This window comes from Myodes glareolus, chromosome 18, assembly GCF_982192425.1.
Source record: "Myodes glareolus chromosome 18, mMyoGla1.1, whole genome shotgun sequence".
In the NCBI taxonomy this organism is placed as follows: domain Eukaryota; kingdom Metazoa; phylum Chordata; class Mammalia; order Rodentia; family Cricetidae; genus Myodes; species Myodes glareolus.
Window position 1 is genome coordinate 11,010,535 of NC_142043.1, and position 15,942 is coordinate 11,026,476.

General features: G+C 52.5%; 1 protein-coding gene across 1 annotated transcript; it reads right to left on the reverse strand.

Moving 5' to 3' along the window:
- Window positions 1-1,625: 1,625 nt before the first annotated feature.
- Prph2 (peripherin 2) lies at window positions 1,626-15,676 on the reverse strand. The gene is made up of 3 exons (XM_048445184.3): window positions 15,096-15,676; window positions 5,733-5,979; window positions 1,626-2,153 (listed from the first exon to the last, which is right to left on the reverse strand). Exons 1-3 carry the CDS (start codon window positions 15,674-15,676, stop codon window positions 1,941-1,943), a joined length of 1,041 nt encoding a protein of 346 aa, XP_048301141.2. The 3' UTR covers window positions 1,626-1,940.
- Window positions 15,677-15,942: the final 266 nt, after the last annotated feature.

A 15,942-nucleotide genomic window follows, 5' to 3' on the forward strand; every position in this document is an offset into this window, starting at 1 on the left:
AGGCTCAAAACAGGGTTTCCCTGTATAAACCTGGCTGTCCTGAAACTCACTCTGTAGACCAGGCTGGCTTCAAACTCAGAAATCTGTCTGCCTCTGCCTCCAAAGTGCTGGGATTAAAGGTGTGCACCACCACCACCTGGCTAAGACTTGATTTTTTAAAGTTATTGTTTATGGATCTGTGGAAGGGTGCCATGTATGTGGGTGTTCATGGGGGCCAGAAAAAGACACCCAATCTCCTGGAGCTGGAGTTACGGTGAGTATGTACCTATGGGTGCTGGGAACCGAACGTGTGTGTCCTCTGGAAAAATAGCAAGTACTCTTAATTACTGAATCAATCTTTCTAGCCTCCAACCCCTCCCCTATTTATAAGACACAGTCTCATGTAGCCCAGGCTAGCCTTGGAACTTTTTTTTCTTTTTTCTTTTCTTTTTTTTTTGTTTGTTTGTTTTTCTTTTTTCTTTTCTTTTTTTGTTTGTTTGTTTGTTTGTGAATCTCACAGAGATTCACCTGCCTCTACCTCCTGAGTGGTGGGATTAAAGGCGTGTGCCGCCACCACCTGGCTGGAAGATGCCATTGGACTCCTGGTCTCTCCAGATGCTAGGCTCATAGGCATGCACTGCCAGGCCTGGCTTCTGCCTTTTTGAACAGGTACCGGCTAGAATTGGACATCCTGTGGTACGTGCTGTTGAATGGACTGAGGCAGTCACTTAACAACAGTGAGTTTCATACAATATAGCTTTTAATGTCTCTTAATACAGCTCTTGACAGCATAGTTACACATGGGTCTAAAGTAGCTTTCACCATGGTTCTCAGCCCTCCTGAAGGATGGTGGAAAACTCAGGGTCCTCACCACAGGTGCCTGCCTCAGCCTCTGGGCCAGCCCTTGCTCTGAGGGGCTCTGAAGACTACACTGAGGGCAAAATGTGTTGGGTGTATCAGCATCTCTGATTGGGTCTTCCCCCTGAGAGGGGTTCGAACCACACGGTGCACTCCTATGCCAAACTGGCCACCCCCAGTATGGGTGCCAGCAAAACTGCTTCGCTTCCCTTCCCCTGAGAGCTTGCCTGTCTTTCCCAGAAGAAATGGCAACTTCCACAGGTAATCTAGTGTGGGAAGAAAACCTGTCTCCAGCACTCCCACAGGACTGTGTGGAGAGAAACAGAAGTTTCCAGAGGCTCTTACCCTCCTATTGACAGTACAGTCCACAGGACTGTCCTGGCCACCTGAGCCCATGTCCCCAAGCCCACCAGGGGGTAAGGCCTAGTCCCCAAGTGGACCCTCGTTTGGTTGTTCCCCCTCTTCCACAGAAGGACAGCAAGCTCACTCTGTTCTTTCTTAGCTGCAGGCGGTGGCTCCCCCAGCACTTTGTGAGTGAAGGGCATACTGGGATATGCCAGCAGCCCATGGTTCAAGCTGGAGTTAGTGAGGCTAAAGAGAAGGAGACCCCCACTTCTTCACCATCCCTGAATCCTATGTGGAGGTAACCCTCTTGGGGGGGGGGGGTCCATTGCCCCTCCCCCATTATCTACCATAAGCAAACGGTGACTGTTAGCCCTGTCATTAAGAAAAGACAACATGGCCCTTAGGTTTTTCACCCTTGTGTTTATGGATTAAGTGATTGATGATTCAGATGCAGAACTTGGAACTGAAAAGAGGCAGACACTACCGGGGCAGGGGCCTTGGTGTGGCCAGTCACCTGTGGGCCATCGGCCCGTGAGACCGCATGTCCACTGAGGAGGGTTCACTCACTCGCATTTGGATGCAGCCATTTCACAAATGCCTGTCGCATGCCCTCAGGACCCTGAACTTCAAAGCCCGCTGTCAAGAAGAGTCAGTCGGTGCCCGGCTTTCTTGGGAAATTTGGGCTTTCAGCTGGACAAGGGGGTATCCACATTTCCTGGAGTCCGCTAAGTGTTGAGGAAGGGAGAGACCCCAAGCCATCAGCCAGCCTCTGGGGCCTGGCCTGCGTCTGCGCCTTCTACCTCCACCTGATTGCTCTTGCCTAGCTTCTTACAGCTCTCCACAAAGGCCTTCCAGGTCTCGGGCACACTCTTCTCCAGCAGCCAGCCCTCACTCTCGCACTCGGGGTCCTCGGGGTTCGACACATTTTCCAGCGCCGTGTGCAGGTAGCGGAGTCCAGCAGTAATGCTCACCTGATGGGGAGAGCCAAGACTTAGAGCAGACATGGGGCATAGCTAAGGGTTGGGCTGTTAGGAAAATGTGAGCACCAGCAACACACGCCTCCCCAGGTGCCGCACTAACACTGATGGTGGCACCAAACCTGGGTTGGTAAAGACTGAATCCATCCCACCCTGGCCTCCCTCTCCAGCGCCCTATCCCACCCACTCCCTGAAGCTGTTAGAACATGTAATATTCTTTGCCTAGATCATCATGGCTCTCCACAGTTGCCTGTTAATCCAGAGCCAACCATGAGTGAGTGCCCTGCCTCCCCTCTCCCTCCCCTTCTTCCTGCCTCCACCTTGCTGGACACACCAGCCCTCCCACCCTTTCACAGTGTGTTTCTTGGCCCATAAGAATATCAGCAGCTTCATGGATAGGGGCACAAAGTCATCTCCTGGTTTAGCAACCAAGGTGGCTTGACAGGTAGACATTTGCTGCCAAGAATCAACCTGAGTTCCCCATAGTGAAAGGAGACAACTAGCTACCACAGGATGTCCTCTGAGCTCCACAAGTGTGCCATGGCACACATGCTCAAACATCCACACACAAAATACAAACAAAAAACAAATATAATTTTTTAAAAAGTTACTCCTAGGTCAGGGTCAGTAACTCACACCTTTAATCCCAGCACTGGGGAGGCAGAGGCTGATGTATCTCTGTGAGTTCAAGGCCAGCCTGGTCCTACTAAAGAACTCCAGAACAGTCAGGACTGTGTAGAGAGATCCTGTCTCAAAAAACCAACCAAACAAAAGAAGTCCTTTCAGATACTGGAAGAGACTAAGCAGTCAAGAGCACTTGCTCGTTCTGAGGATCCAGGCTTGGTTCCCTGCACTCACAAAGCAGCTCATAACCATCTGTAATCCACTTCCAGGGGATCCGACCCCATCTTCTGACCTCCACTGGCAGCATGCATGCACACAATGCACAGACATGCATGCACACAATGCACAGACATGCATGCACACAATGCACAGACATGCATGCAGACAACACACACACACAAAATAAATCTGAAAAAAAAATTAAAGTTACCTCCTTGTCTGCAACCCCTGCAGTGTGGGGTCTTCTCTTATTGTCATTCATGTGGTGATGAACAGATGTTTGTCACCAGCTGCTTGCATATCTGCATTAGCACCCACTATGGCAGAGCCTAGAGCCAAAAGCACCTGGATTGGCAGTCGATTGGCAGCCCAGCCTTGTACTTGCCTGACTGGGAGACTAGGAGACAATGGCTGTACCTTCTGGCTTCCAGATTTCAGTGATGGCTACCGCCTCCCATGGATGGCTGGGTCCTGTGTGTGTCTGCTGGTCAGTGACTGGCTTGACAGCTTCTCTCTCTCTCTCTCTCTCTCTCTCTCTCTCTCTCTCTCTCTCTCTCCTCTCTCTCTTTTGTATCCCATTCACTGTCTGCCTCTATGCAGATTCAAGTGCCCTGTGCAGCTCCAGGCTGCCCCTAGGAGTCGGACTGTCCCCCTACCCCATACACCTGACTCATCCAGCGCCCCAGCCCTAGACCACACAGGGTGGGTCAGCACCTCACCGAACATCTGCCAGTGGGTGCACTGGGGAGAATTTAACTGTAGAGCATCTAATCATAGTGACTGGCCAATCTTAGGGACTGCTGTATGTTGAAAGCTTACTAACATGTTCTACAATGGGAAAAGTGCCCTCCTCCTGAGAGCAACCTGCTGCACCGTGACAAACTCCTGCTGAAGGAGCTGCACCGTGGACGTTTGCTCATCTCCTGACCTGTGATGCGAGGTCATGGCCAAGGTCACAGCTCTGCCAGCAGCTCTGGCAGCCCAGGGTCTATGGCAGCTCTGCTCACTAGAAGTTGGGGTGTTCAGATTCCCTGTTCCCAGTGAACCAGTCCCTGTGAGCAGTGACTTAGGAGACCAGGTGCTCCTCTACAGTCTTCAAGGACAGGCATCTCGTCATGGATTTAAACGGTGCTGACTGTCACCCTGGGGGTAGACTGCTCCCCTCAAGCCATTCATTCCCAAGACTACCTCAAAGCATCATCAGCTAATAAATGGCCATGAGGTGCTGTCTTTGCCTCGACATCAAAAGCCTTTGCATGTGGTTCAGCCACAATGTCATTTCACATATGGTTTAGACCTAGGTAGATACCCCCTTGTCCACGTCCGTGGACTACGTGAGAGATTCAAGGAACTGTCTCTGATAGAAGGAAACTGTCTCAGTTAATGTTTCTGTCTTGATACATTTGGATGTTGGAGCCTGGGTTTTCTGGGGCAAGAATTGCTCTGTGCAGGCACCCTGAGTCACACCTGAGTCACACCTGAGTACCTTGTGGCCGAATCAGCACCCGGAACAGCTCCCATGCTGGGAGTTGGCAAATTCCCTTCCAAGGAGGAACTAGACAAGGGAAGGGATGGGGCGGGGTTGTTGAGTTTCAAGCTCCAGAGCTTCCGAAAGAGGGTGTGTTGCGGGTGACAGTTAGACCAACATTACACACAACAACACGCGAAGCACAAGTCAAGTCCACGCAGACCCTATTGACTGAAGGGCCCGGTGACAACACTGTTTATGTCCCCAGAGGTATGCCGCTGTCCCCATGTGACATCACTATAATCATCTAAGACCTTAGAACAAAAAGTGGAAACAGAGGAACCCCAAGTCGATCTAAGAGAAAAGCCAAACATAAAATGTTGCATAGTGCAAGGGCCCAACGCAGCACAGAGATGGATAACTGCCGTGGACTTGGGGTGCTGAGAGTTTTCTTGGGGGGCTATGAAGTGTTTTAGAACTAGATTGAGGTGGCAGACAGGCGTTATTATCAATACACTAAATGGCTTGATTTTTGCAGGGCGCGGTAGCGCACTACCTTAATCCCAGCACTTAGTAGGCAGGAGCAAGCTGACCTCTGAGTTTGAGGCCAGCCTGGTCTACATGGAAAGTTCCAGAATAGTCTGGGCTATATAGAGAAAGACCCTATATCAGAAAGAAAAAAAAAGAGCCGGACAGTGGTGACACATGCCCTGAATCTCAAGAGGCAGAGGCAGGCAGATCTCTGTGAGTTCAAAGCCAGCCTGGTCTACAAGAACTAGTTTCAGGACAGGCTCCAAAGATACAGAGAAACCCTGTCTTGAAAACAAAAAGAGAAGAAAAAAGAAGAAAAAGAAAAAGAAAGAAAAGAAAAAGAAAGTAAAATAAAAAAGAAAAGTTTAATTTTATGTTGGTTTTACCTAAATAATTTTGTAAGCAATGATGCCAGGCATGGTGGCACATCCTATGGTCCCAGCTTTAGCGGGGAGGCTGAGGCAGGAGATAGTAAGTTCAAGACCAGCATGGGCAACATAGTAAGACTCTGTCTCAACAATAAAAAGAAGTCAGACATAGTGATGGACACCATTCCTGGCACTTGGGAGGCAGTGCCAAGAGGATAAGGAATTCAGAGCTAGCCTTGGCTATGTATCAAGTTCAAGACCAGCCTAGATTACATGAGACCCTGAAGCTTTGCTCCCCGGGTCTGGCTTCACCATGTACAACCAAGGCAGGCAGGCTCCCTCTCCCTGTCCTCTGTGGCCTACCTCAAAGAGCCAGACCAGGAGTGTGACCACACCCATGGAGTTCATGAGGCTGCTGTAGTAACTCAGCAGGGCGGCCCTGCAGCCCTGCAGCCAGAGGTTGAGCTCCTCGGTTTGGTGGTCATAGCTGTAGTGTGCCGAGTTGTTGGTAAGCTGGTACTGGATGCAGGGCCGTGGTGAGCTGGGGTTGCAGCAGCTGAAAGGGACGCCGTCCACCAGGTATCGCCCATCCACGTTGCTCTTGATGCGACTGGAAGAGAAGCAGCCTGGTTCAGGACATCTCACGGTGTCGGGCCTCCCGGCCACTGAGAACCACTTCCTCAGTCCTACACAGCCCACCAGCACCCACCACATAGCAGCCTCTCTGCTGGAGCTAGAGACAGAGCAGTGAACACTGCCCCCATCCCTGCCCTCCTGGAGTGCATGGCCCATAAGATGGAGGCAGAGGGAACACAGCAATGTACCCAGTCACCCTATGTTGCCAGGCAGGCCCCCAGCTTGCAGGGACTTCTTGGATCCACTCCAGGCCAGTAGGAATTAAGGACCTAGGGTTGAGGTGACCGCTGCTCCTGTTAGAATTTAACCCCTCACCCCTTCACCAGCCATCTTCCCCTTCACAGGCCATTCGTGAGCAAGGTCCTTTCTAGAAAGATGTTTCCAGAAGGCCTGCTCTGGCCTGGGACCTGTGCAGAGGCAGGACATGAAGACTGGGGACAGACGCAGCTCCCACCTCTAACCTCACAGCAGTGGGACCTTCCTACCCGCTTTGAAAGACAAGACTGAATTCTCGACTCCCCGTACTGCCAAGCGAGGCTCGCAGCCACTCTGTGTGTCTGTGTTGGTTTCTTTAGGGTATGCTGTGCCTTCGCAGGGATCCAAAATCCAAAAGGAATCTTCACGGTGATTCCTTCGCAGCCCCGCAGGCTACCCGTGCCACCTGACCAGGGGTGACGAAATTCCTCCAGCAGCAGCACACTGTGGTGTGTGTGTGCTGGCTGGGCACCGTGGGGCCCCTGTAGTCCCAGCCCTTGGGAGGTGCAGACAGGAGGATTAGGAGTTTAAGGTCATCCTTGGCTACCTAGTGCATTCAGGGCCAGCTCAGGTTACGTAAGACTGTCTCCAAAGATGCATACATAGATCAAGGCTAAAGAGACAGCTCAGATTGGTGAAGTGCTTGGCCGTGCAGGCAGAAGGACCCGAATTCCATCTGCTGCCCTGATGGCTTGGGCTTTGGGGGACCAAATAGATGGATTCCTGGAGTCACTGGCTAGCCAGTGTAACCTGCTTGACCAGCACCTGAGGATACCTAAGGTCACCCTCGGCCCTCCACACACCCATGCGTCCTCGTGTCCACAGATGCATGAGCACACGAACTCATACACATAAAATAAATCAAGCCTGCCTTAGCACCCTCATCTCTCAGAGTCCACATGGGGGCTGGCAAGATGGCTCCGTGGGTAAAGGGGCTTGCCAAGCTTGATACCCGATTCTCGTCACTAGGATCACACAGTAGCAGGAGAAAACAGTTCCATAGGCTGTCTTCTGACCTCCACAGGCACGCATGCCTACAGGCACACAACACACACACCAGTAATAATAATAACAATTAATAATTGTTTTTTGAAATGGAAAATTCACGTGATAGCTTTACATATTAGTCTTAGGCGTCTTTTCACATCTGCCAATGGAGAATGTTCTGGAATTTATTTTGCTTTGCTTTCTTGTTTCAGTAAGCTATATCTGTGGCAGCCTGATGTGGGCATGGATCATATGGTTCATATGTTTGTTTGTGTAGAATACAGATGGAGAATCTGTAGAAGTGCCCTGTGTCTATGGGTGATCCTGCCCCCCCACATCATCCTCCTCCCTTGAGAGGCTGTGTCCAGCCAGTCAGGGGAGATAACCTGCCCCTCCCAGTCCAAGCTTTGCTCCCTGCAGAGGCAGTGGATGAAAACTAGCACCTTGGAGTCTTGAGTTTTGCTTTGTTTTAAGGGACTTCATCGTTATCTTCCTTGAGAGGACATGGTCCTCTCACATTTATTACCGTGGGCACACGCATGTATCACGGCGCCACATAGAGGTCAGAGGACAACTTGGGGGAGCTAGTTTGCCTGCCCCCCTCAGTTGATACACCATCTCACTCGCAACCTTCAACTTGTCTGAATTTACATTTTTCTCTTTCCAAGAGAAGCTGAGCCCCCTTGTGTGTAGACACAGCTGTGGGGCCGTTTCCGCAAGATGCTTGCCGCTTTCCACCTGCACGGGTTAGGACTGTGGAAAGACTGCACACGTTGGCCTGAGTTATGACACACTCCCACCCCTCCACGTCCTTCAGCCCTGACATCTATTCATGGGCAGGGTGCACTGCCTAAAGAATAGATGTGCTAGGTGGCGAGGGCATGAGGCGGGGAAGAGGGGACCACTGACTTGGACTTCTGCCCTTCACAGACCCATTTCATCCCTTAAATTCCTTAATCCTGGCCTACCTCAGCTTCCTCAGCTGCGAAATGGGCTCCCCCACATGAGGATCGCGTGCTTAAAGAGGGCATGGTGCACAGGAAATGCTAAGCACACAAATGGCGCCTCACTGGGCAGAGGCTAAGCACGAGCCATCCTGAGCACCTGGGAAGCCTCTATAGGCTTTGAAACGAACAGACCAGAGGACCTCCCGGGGACACGGTCGCTTGTGAGTCAGTGGCTGCCATGCTTGACCTTTGAGGGCAGCTGCAGAGCAAGGCTCGCTGCCATGGGGGAGACAAGGGCTGTATAATCCCGGGCTGCCGCAGGAGCCGTCTGCCTGCCGGCGCCATTGTGCATGGGACAGCATTGAGTTCAGTGCCTGGCCTGTGTGGTGCTGGGCCAGTGCTGGTTGGGGTGCCCTCGGTAGGGCAGGAAGACAGGTTGGAGGGGTGTTGGCAGGGCCTTCAGATGTCCCTGAGGTTGGGGTGAAGCCTGAACACTTGCCTCAAGTACGCCCCAAGGATATCTGAAATGAGGGTCAGACCAGTGCTCCTAAGGCTGAGGCCGGCAGAGGTCCCCATCTCTGCACCCTTTCCCTCCTGAAGGCCAGGGGACCCTGAGCACAATTTAATCTCTGGGGTGATTCCTCCCTTCAAACACCCCGGACTGTCAACGGACTTTACTCTAACCTGAGGGCGTCCACACTGAGGTGCCGTTCATCCCGCTTCTGACTTGCAGGCTACCCCTTGAGCCCTCTCTCCAAGCACATATATTCTCTGAAGCCATTTCTAGTGTCACCAGGGACAGTGTGGGTATGGCACAGAACAGATCTCAGGGCCACCTGTCACTGTGAGGCCAGGCCTTCCTGGGCCTGTGTGAGGTGGCAGGAGCCCATTCCTCACAGGTAACACAAGCAACGCACTGCTGCCTTGGCTGCTCTCCACCTCAGGCCTTTGAAGAGGACCTTGGAAACCACCGGAATGTTCTGGAGAAGAGGAAGTGGGGTTCTGGGCAGGACAGTGTCTCATCTAAAACCACACGGGTAAATTAACAACAACCCACAGCAGTTACCCACTGACTTCCCTATTGGCCTGGAATCTGCCTGTTTCCCAGGGAGCGGAGGCCTCTACCCTAGGCTGGCTGGTCTTGACCTTGCCAAATATCTGAGGATGACTTTGAATTTCTGATTTTCATCTTTTCTTCCCAAGTGCTAAGATTACAGGCATGAGCAACCACAGCCAGTTTATGTGGAGCCGGGAAAGGAACCCAAGGCTTCCCACCATGCTAGGTACACATTCCAGCATCTGAGTTCCAGCCCAGCCCACGTCTGGGGGCTTCTACCTGGGGAGACTTAAATATGAAAGAAACAGATGGTGATGGTGGCCAGCATGCGCTTTTGATCCCAGCACTTGGGGAGGAAAGGCAGGTGGATCTCTGTGAGTTCAAGGCCAGCCTGGTCTACAGAGCAGAGCGAGTTCCAGGACAGACTTCAAAGCTACAGAGAAGCCCTGTCTCTAAAAAACAAAAATGGAAGAAAATGTGATCGTCTACCTACTCTATCTCAGGAACCATTGCCTCGCGCCATCAACCACCCCACACTACACCCCGCACCCCACCACACCCCACACCACACCACACTGCACCATACCACACCACCCCACCACACCCCACACCCCACCACACCCCACACCACCACACCACACCACACCACATACCACCACACCCCATCCCACACCGCACCACACCACCCCACAGCACCCCACAGCACCCCACTTCACATTGCACCATACCACACCACACTCCACACCACCCCACCCCACACTGCACCATACCACACCACACTCCACCCCACCCCACCCCACACCCCACACCATCACCCCACAGCACCCCACACTGCACCATATCACACCACCCCACAGCACCCCACAGCACCTCACCCCACACCACACCACACACCACCACACACCACCCCACACCACACCACACCACACACCACCACACACCACCCCACACACCACCACACCACCCCACACTGCACCATACCACACCACCCCACACCACACTGCACCATACCACACCACACTCCACACCACCCCACACTGCACCATACCATACCACACTCCACACCACCCCACACCACACCCCACAAAACACCACACCACCACACCTCACACCACACCCTATACCACACCCCCACACCGCACCCCACCACCCCACCCCACACCACACCGCACACACCACCCCACACCCTACACCACCCCACCCCACACCACACCACCCTACACCACACCTCACACCACCACACCCCACCGCACACCCCACACCACACCACACACCACCACACACCACACCACACCACACACCACCACACACCACACCACCATACCACCACACCACACACCACACACCACCACACCCTACACCCCACACCACCACACCCCACACCACCCCAGATGTCCCCAGATGTCCCCAGCTGGAATGAAGCCAGCACACCTGCTCTCTGTGCATCTGAAGCGAGGGTCAGGTTGACAGTCTTGGGGTCAAGGCCAGCAGAGACTCTGGAGTGTCCTCATCGCCCCGCTGCCCCTTCCTAAGCTTCAGTAAGCAAGATACCCTACTGGTGTCCACAGGGTGTGGCCATGTCCCCCTAACAGGGTGCCCCTCGACAGACAGCATGCCTCATGCATCAGGTACCAGAGAGGAGGGAGGAAGTGGGCGGGAGGAAAAGAAAGTGCACTCTAAGTCCTGGCTGTAGCCTGTGCCCTAAACTGGGATCAACTCTCCACCAAAGTGTCCTAGATGCTAGCTTTTTAGGTAGGTTACCAAAGTTCAGAAGTCAAGGGAATGGCCCCTTCCCCGGCTGTCCCTCTGCGCACCGAGTAGGGTGAAGTCACAATGTGCGGGATGCCTGTGACCCTCTCTGCCTACTTTCGTGTCTTTCCCTATGGATTTATCAATTCACCCACCAAATTACACGTTTTCCAGGAGAGTCTGCAGGATGCCTTGACAAGGCTAGATATACCTTGGCTGTGGGGGGCTAGCCTAGAGGACAGGCTTCCCCTTAAGACCCTACGAGACCCAGTTACCCCCAGGCAGAGTACTTCCACAGCCTGGGAAGCAGATGATGTAAGTAGCCAGCTCACCTAAGGAGCTCGGTGCCCCCTGACTGTCTTAGGAGGCGAGTGGGGTGAGTGGGGCCCTGTCTGTGCTTGGAAGGAGGGCAGCCCCTAAGTGAACAAGGTGATACTCCAGATGGGGGACTAAGAGGGCCCAGCAAAGTCCCACCTTGAGCTTGGCCCTTCCTCCCTGTGCTAAACTCGATTCTTCCTTTGGGACCCAACACCGTAGTCTCAGGCAAATGTGACTCTGGAAGATCTCCACACTGGTTGCCTGTGGGAAGTGAGGGTGGGCTATCCCCTGCTAGCTCTGCCCAAGGTAGCACAGGCTATCCCACTATGGTATGAGGTCCTTAGAGATGTCTCATTCCCACAGTTGTATCGTTTGTTTGTTTGTTTATCGAGACAGGGTTTCTCTGTATAGCACTAACTGTCCTGGAACTCATTCTGTAGACCATGTTGGCCTCAAACTCAGAGACCTACCTGCCTCTGCCTTCTGATACAGTTGTATCTTAAGACCAGCTTTATGCAGAAAAGCCAAACTTGGCCATGGGGCGCTAAGAGAACAGACAAGGGCAAAGGGCTGAAAGAGACCTGCTCTGGTTACAGCAACAGGGATGAGAGCAGCTAGGAGCCTGCCTGAGTGTGTCCTTCTTCAGGGAATAGTATGCAGCAGTTAAAAAAGATCAAGAGCCGGGCAGCAGTGGCGCACGCCTTTAATCCCAGCACTCAGGAGGCAGAGGCAGGCAGATCTCTGTGAGTTCAAGGCCAGCCTGGTGTACAGAGTGAGTTACAGGACAGGCTCCAAAGCTACAGAGAAACCTTGTCTCAAAACAAAAGTGAAAATAAAAGAAAATGTGAACAATTCTAGACTAAAATGTAGAAAATGTAAAGCCACCTGTCAATTATGGATGAGAATCTTTCTTGAATGTCTTTTATATTTTCTGTTTTTTTTTTAATTATTTATTTGGTTTTTCAAGACAGGGTTTCTCTTTGTCTTTGTACCCCTGGCTGTCCTAGAACTCATCTGTAGACCAGGCTGGCCTTGAACTCGGAGATCTGCCTGCCTCTGCTGGGATACTCCGGAGTGCGCCGCCACGCCCTGCTGGTCTTCTACTGCCATGCCTCCTACCATTGCCAATGATATTTTCTGTGTGTACAATAGGGAATTTTTTTTTTCCAGGACAATGGAATTAAGATAATTGCATCCCACCGGGCAGTGGTGGCACACATCTTTAATCCCAGCCCTTGGGAAGCAGAGACAGGAAGATCTCTGTGAGTTCCAGGCCAGCTGGAGGGAGGGGGGCAGCTGAAAGGACAGCACCTGCCTCCTGGTGAAGGGAAGGAGGGAGGGAGGGAAGAAAGGAGGAGGGAGGCAGGGAGGCAAATGGGCAGGTGTTGAGAAGGTGGGCCCGTGGTCAAGCACTTGCTTAGCGTGCCCAAGGCCCTGCATCACGCTGATCCCTGGCACTAAGTGGGAGAGGGAAGGTTCCCTAGCGGACTTACTGTTGCTGAGCTAAATGGCCACAGTACTAAACAGCTCCTACTGACTTATTACACCGCCCACAACGCTGTCACTCTCTACCAGAGACACTTCTTTTTACAGCTGTTGATGACCAACACCGAGGCTCACAAGTGGCCAATGGGCAGGGAATGCGGGACTGTTCGGCCCCAAATGTGTCGCCTGTATCACAGCCCTCCTCCCAATGTGCAGGTGTCATCTCGGGAGAGCGGGCAGAGCGTTCGCGAGCCAATGCACGGTACAGATAAACGTGCTTTCCAGGAGCAGCAGCGCAGCTGCACACGAGATGGTAGCAGCTGTTGACCACAGGCGTAAGATCTGCACAAAATCAAGCCGGAAAGAGCCCAGCATGGATGGGGAAGTGGCCAGGAATTCCCAGCTCTAACTAAGGAGCCATTAGCACTGATGGCCACTCGGGGAGGGAGGGTCAGTTTTCTTCAGGGAGGTGGGCCCTGAAAAACTATCCACACTCCGGCAGATGGCCAGACACCTTCGCTCTAACTGGACTTCACTTAATTAAGAGAGAGGAGAGAGACACACACACAGAGAAAGAACACATAAAATTGGGAGGAAAGAACACATAATATTGGGGATTGGGGTTAGAGGGGAGGGAGTGGATCTGCTCAAAACAATTTACACACATGAAACATTCAGGCAGTTTCCATTCAGAGAGCACATTAGAAAAAAGAAAAGAAAGAAACGAGAAAGAGATAAATGGAAGCCTTATTCATCTGGTTTTACATTGGCCTCTCATAGCCCCAAGAGTTCTGCTTGGCCCCTGGCTACACATCCTCCGGAGGCGGCTTATGCAAATCATGCCCTCCTCTCCTGTCCCCCACAGACCTGTCATCTAGAAAGGGCAGAGCTGGTCACAATCCTCTCCTTGGCTGGGGATTTGTGGCTATAATCTCCTTTCACAGAGAAAACAACATCTCAAGCAGTGACCTTCACTGGGGCTTCCTTCCACCTGAGGAGTGAAGCCTGGTCTAAGCTATCAGTAGCCCAGGAACCTCGGGGCTTCAAGCGCATTCCACTGCTAGGTACCCACCAGTTCAGTACACCCTGAGATTTGTCAGAGTTACTCAGAGGAAAGGGCACCTGGATGAGGCACTGCCCTGGAATGTCAGCCAGGGTGTTGCAAATCATGCCCCCTCCCTAGAGAGCATCCACAGGGAAGAGCAGCCAGAGCTAAGGCCAAGGCCTGTTCTCACCAGCACCCCCTACTCAACCACAGGACTTCATTTTCACACATGACAAGAATATTCTGGAAAACTGATGTGCTAAAGAGCTCTGTGGATAAAAGCACCTGCCACGCTCACCATACGCTCACCATATGCTCACCATACGCTCACCATACCTGACAACCAGAGTATGAATGCCAGGTCCACAGCAGAGAGAAAGACCCGGCTCCCTGAAGTTGCCCCTGCCCTCTGCACGTGCACTGTGCCACACTGTACACATGCACACAGATAAAACGCACTGGGCATGGTTCACATGCACTTGAAAGGCAAAAATAGAAGTATCTCTCCAAGTTCAAGCCCAGCCTAGTCTACGTAAGAAGTTCCAGGCAGCCAAACTACATAGTAAGACCCTGACTCAAAATAAAAAGGAAGAGAGAAAGACAGAACAAGCAGGCATTTAATTAGCCCCTGCTATATACCAGACATAGACAAATCACATATTCCAGTATCTTCCCTTGAAAGATGGGTGTGCAACCTGCCTGAAGTCACAGAGCAGTTGAGAACAAAGTACAGTCCAAAGCTGATTGCCTTCTGCCCCCTGAACGTCACAGGAGGATGGCTTACCTCAAATTCTGCCATATCCAAGGACAGACTCTTTGCTGACACTTTGACCTTTTTAAGTGCTGAAACCTTGGTAAACCAAGGTGCAAACCAGGAAATTTGATGGGCCAGGATAAGTACCAAGATATATCTGAGTCCATGTGAGCTCTGAAGGCCCGTTCTTATTGTGTGAAGCACTCCACATTACGGCTCTCCTCCTGGGAACTCCAGCTCACCTAAGCGTCTCTACACCTTTCCCCACCTCGGCCAGACGCGAGGCTGAGCCAGATGAAGCTGCCATCGTTAAGGGCCAGAGGGCCCAGATGCTGGCAACTTCACATGGTCCAGCATAACGCCCTGGCCCCCCTTCCCCACACACCTCAAAACCCCGATCAGATCAAATACCCAACAGAGAGGAAAATGCATGCACTGGGCAGGCTGGACAATCAAACCCTGGGTCTCCCACCCTGGAACGGCGGCTACTCACTCTTTGACTTCCTTGGAGGAAAAGTCCAGGTAGCGGTTACTGATCCACTGAATCTCAAACCAGTCCCGGAAGCCATTGTTGCCGCAGCACCTGAACTCAATCTGAAGCATGTCGATGGTCTTCTTCATGAAGCATCTCCCTGGGGTGTCCGTGTCCCGGTAGTACTTCATCCCGTTCTTGAGCCCGTAAGCCAGGGTGGTCTCCAGGGAGCCCCGCAGCAGGAAGCAGCAAAGAGCCACGAGGAAAAGGATGGCGTTGAAGAGGACACAGACGGCCAGGTACGGCTTCAGCCAGGGCTTCCACTTGGCGTACTTGGCGGGGTCCAGAGCGTCGTAGCAGATCTTGCCAGCCAGAGAATTGAGGACACAGGACAACACCCCCACCCCTATCAGGGAATTGGGGACAAAGTGGCTTTCGGAGTTATTCATCACTTCGCTTCTCTTGCGGAGCTCAATCTTCAGGAACAGCCCCAGGCTGAAGAGGACGATGCCGGCCAACACAGACAGCCAGTTCATAAGCCAGAGCCCCTGGGCCAACTTGACCCGCTTCTTCTGGTCAAACTTGACTTTGAGCAGCGCCATGCTTACCAAGTGGGGTCCAGGCAGCCTCCCACAGTTCAGCTTCCACTCCTAACCCTACTGAGGTCAGGGGCTAGACCACTTAGGGCCTTAGGAAGAGCACCATGGGCCCAAGCAGCTGGGAGTTGCCCATCTTGGGGCCTCCCTAGCCTAGAATCCTCGTTAACTCAGTAATGGCAGCAGGAGCTAGTCTAGGCCGCCGTTTCTGCAGCGTCCTTCCCAGCCCAGGAGGGACAGCCCGAACACTGCGGATTAGAAGTGGGATCCAC